This window comes from Tasmannia lanceolata, unplaced genomic scaffold, assembly GCF_043159265.1.
Source record: "Tasmannia lanceolata isolate RefF3 unplaced genomic scaffold, GAP_Taslan_0.1 ptg000015l, whole genome shotgun sequence".
NCBI lineage: Eukaryota > Viridiplantae > Streptophyta > Magnoliopsida > Canellales > Winteraceae > Tasmannia > Tasmannia lanceolata.
This window is the reverse complement of record NW_027518692.1, coordinates 24,017,496-24,020,703: the sequence shown is the minus strand read 5'-3', so window position 1 is coordinate 24,020,703 and position 3,208 is coordinate 24,017,496. Positions and strand designations below refer to the sequence as shown.

At 37.6% G+C, this 3,208-nt stretch overlaps 1 protein-coding gene across 1 annotated transcript in view; it reads left to right on the top strand.

Annotated features, from left to right (window-relative positions):
• Positions 1 to 2,339: 2,339 nt before the first annotated feature.
• Positions 2,340 to 3,208, top strand: part of LOC143845417 (P-loop containing nucleoside triphosphate hydrolases superfamily protein) — a 28,805-nt gene continuing 27,936 nt past the window's right edge. Inside the window, exons 1-2 of the mRNA XM_077353744.1 lie at positions 2,340 to 2,492; positions 2,586 to 2,747. Of these exons, the coding sequence (XP_077209859.1) occupies positions 2,392 to 2,492; positions 2,586 to 2,747 (263 nt within the window). The 5' untranslated portion in view covers positions 2,340 to 2,391. The remainder of the gene's footprint in view (positions 2,493 to 2,585; positions 2,748 to 3,208) is intronic.

Below are 3,208 nucleotides of genomic sequence, written 5' to 3'. Positions count from 1 at the left end.
GGGTATGCTCGTGTGATGGGATTTGAAAGTTGAATTGTATCAAGGTATTAACTAACGTACACCGGGTGGGTGTGGGAAAATAAACGGCACCATAAGGTTAGGACTCGTTCCGAAGATTTTCTAACGTACTAGGGATTAGCTAGGCAATTTCGCAGAAATCCATATCGCGGCTGGATTGCGCACTAGATAACAGCCACACAAGCTCTCTTTCAACAGATTTTGTCTTATTAATTCATCTAGTTGGCTGTTTTTATTTGCAAAAGCCAGCCTCGAAATGGCTTGCACGAGAAGAAAAGCTAGTGGAGAAGAACAACCATAACCCTAATACTAAACCTAGTCAAGATCTAGAAATCACTTAAGTGGAGAAAGAAGAACCCTAACCCTAACCCTAACTGGCAATCTAAATTGTTATGCTTTCATACCTTATATTCATGGTTTTAAATTTCGATGGTTGAACCCCGAAACCAAAATTGTGGATACCCGAAATGTTACATTATATCGACCAAACTTTCGTCTTAAATTTAAGGAAATTCACTAAAAATCTCGATTTATGTGATCAGATTCAGTTTTAGAGAATGCAGATTACAGTTGACCAAGGTTGCCAGAGCGGAAATCGAAAGCAGGAATCGAAGGCTCCCAGGGAAGAATCCTACTAAAGGTTGCCAGAGCGGAAATCGAAAGTGGGAATCGACACGGGAATCAAAGGCTCCCAGGGAAGAATCCTGCTTCCTTGTAGTTAACATTAGTTTGTATGTCATGTTTCAGGTAATCATCAAAGCCCACCCCTCTGTATGTCATGTTTTACTTCGAGTAAACATTTTCTTTTTCTTTTTAAATCGCATTCCACAGTATTATAGGTTAGGTTACTCATGCTAGGCCTTATGAATTTATTAGAACTTGGGAAGAATCAGATATGTCTGTTCAAAACCCATTAGAACATAAACAAAAGGCAGAGGGTTTTTTTTTAGTATCTTTTTTCGTCCTTACACATGTTTCAGTCTGGAGAATGGTTGTTCACAATATTAGATATTATACTAGATATGTTTTTTGAAATTTATTATGAGAATTTCTTGTGAAGAATGTAGATTCAAAACCCAAAAAGAAAAATCAGACCTCTGTTTAGAAAATGTGGTTGTTTATTAGTCTCTTTAATTATTGATCTTTTTGGCATAGTATGGGTAAACCATGAACATAACAGAGAAGAGTCATCTGTACAGGCGTACAGCTATGGGGTGGTCCTGCTTGAGATCCCAAGCGGCTACAGTGCTGTCGAGCCACAGATCGACTATGGGCTTCACACAGTCGATTGGGTAAGAAGATGGGGAGTTTTGAGCTCGCCATTAACGTAATGGATTCGAAGCTCTAAGGATTACCAGACCAGATGGTGCAAGAGATGCTTCAGACTCTTGGGATCGCAATGTTCTGTGTGAATTTGTCTCCGACGGAACGACCCACCATGTAGTATTTTATTTTTCCTTTCCCTTGTAATTAGGCTCTTAGAAGCAAAATAAAACAGAAAAGACAACTTAAGTTTGTGTAGTTATCAAAAAATGGTAGTGCCAATATCAGTATCTGAATGGTGTTTGACGTGGTATGCCAATGGTGGTGGTATTTTTCCTTACCTTGTAATTAGGCTCTTAGTAGCCAAATAAACAGATAAGACAAATAAAGTTTGTGCAGTTATCAAACACGGGTGCTAATATCAGTAGCCAAAGGGTGTTTGAGTCGTTTGACATGATATGCCAACATTGGTTTTATTTTTTTCTTCCTTTGGAATTGCATTTGAACGCTTGTTTGTAAAGCTGTAATTATCGCATCAAAGGGCATTTTGGTCATTATAGAATGTGTAATTAATCACTTATTAAATGCTGTAGCAAACAAAATTAAAGCATAATAGATTATATTAATAATAGGTGATGATAACAATCAGATGATATAATTACAATAGGTTGGTTCATAATCCCAAACGAATAGGGCCTTATAGATTATAGATTATAAATAGATAGGTTTCCCTAATTACTGAAAGTCTGATTAAGATAATGCTAAAAGAGAGTTTACTTTCTGTAGAAGGAAGTTGAAGTCCTTAAGTTATCTCATCACCTAGTATCTACTGGATTTCCTACTGTCCATCGCAAAAGGCATTTTGCGGATGGTTTGTTGCATGTGACAGCTGCCACATCATGAATGTGGACAAAATCGCTGAAAAGGCAGCCTGTGTGGCTGCTTTCACATGCAACAAACATCCCCGAAATGCCTTTTGCAATGGACGCTAGCAAACCCTCCATACATATATCTAACCGTGGAATGCGACGTATATAACGAGTACAATCCAACAAATACAACAGCACTCTCAGAAGAAGAAGAAGAAGAGAAGAAGAAGAAGAAGAAGAAATGGGGGGTGGAAGTAAAACTTTAGTCTCTGATTTAGAAAACACACCTCTACTCTCATCATCTCCATCGTCATCAACAATGGACGGCTGCGATTCTCTCTGGTATATGCCCAAATAAATCTTTTTTACTCCTTATAAACATTAGGTTTTATTCTTTTTGATTGATTCTACTGCTGTGAATTTAATCATTTCCAGCGATATTGGGGTCGATGTATTTGAAAATGTTGGGAAACCTTTGTCCGATTCCTTTGTTGCTCGGAGGCAGAGATGCAAAATTTATCGAGAAATCATGCTAGGGTATGAGAACTTGAAAACGAGAGCTGAAACCCTCTTTGAGGCCAAGAATGAAATACTAGGGTATGTATTGGGATTTTTTTATATGGGGTATAATATAAGCCCGTATAGTCCAGTATTTTTCAAAAAAAAAAAAAAAAAAAAAACTGTACAGAACACACCATAGGAAGATCCAAACCATCCATTTGATGGGCCAAATCTTAAATAGGTTGTGCCCCAAAAAATCATTTCCATAGGATGATTCCAAGCCTCTGATCTATTGAGATTGAGAGCTAGGATCATCCTACGGAAAAGATTTTTTGGGCACAGCCTATTTATGTTCTTAGCCCATCAAATGAACAGTTTGGATCATCCGATGCTGTGGTTCGTAGTCATGGTTTTAAATTTCGTCCGAAATTTTTCGGATTTCGGTCAAGACCGAAACTGAAATTGGCGGGAAATTTCGGTGAAATTTGGAAAAAAAATATTAATTTTTTATTCCTTTCCCAAATTTCGGTAATTTCAGCCCAAAAAATGACATTTCG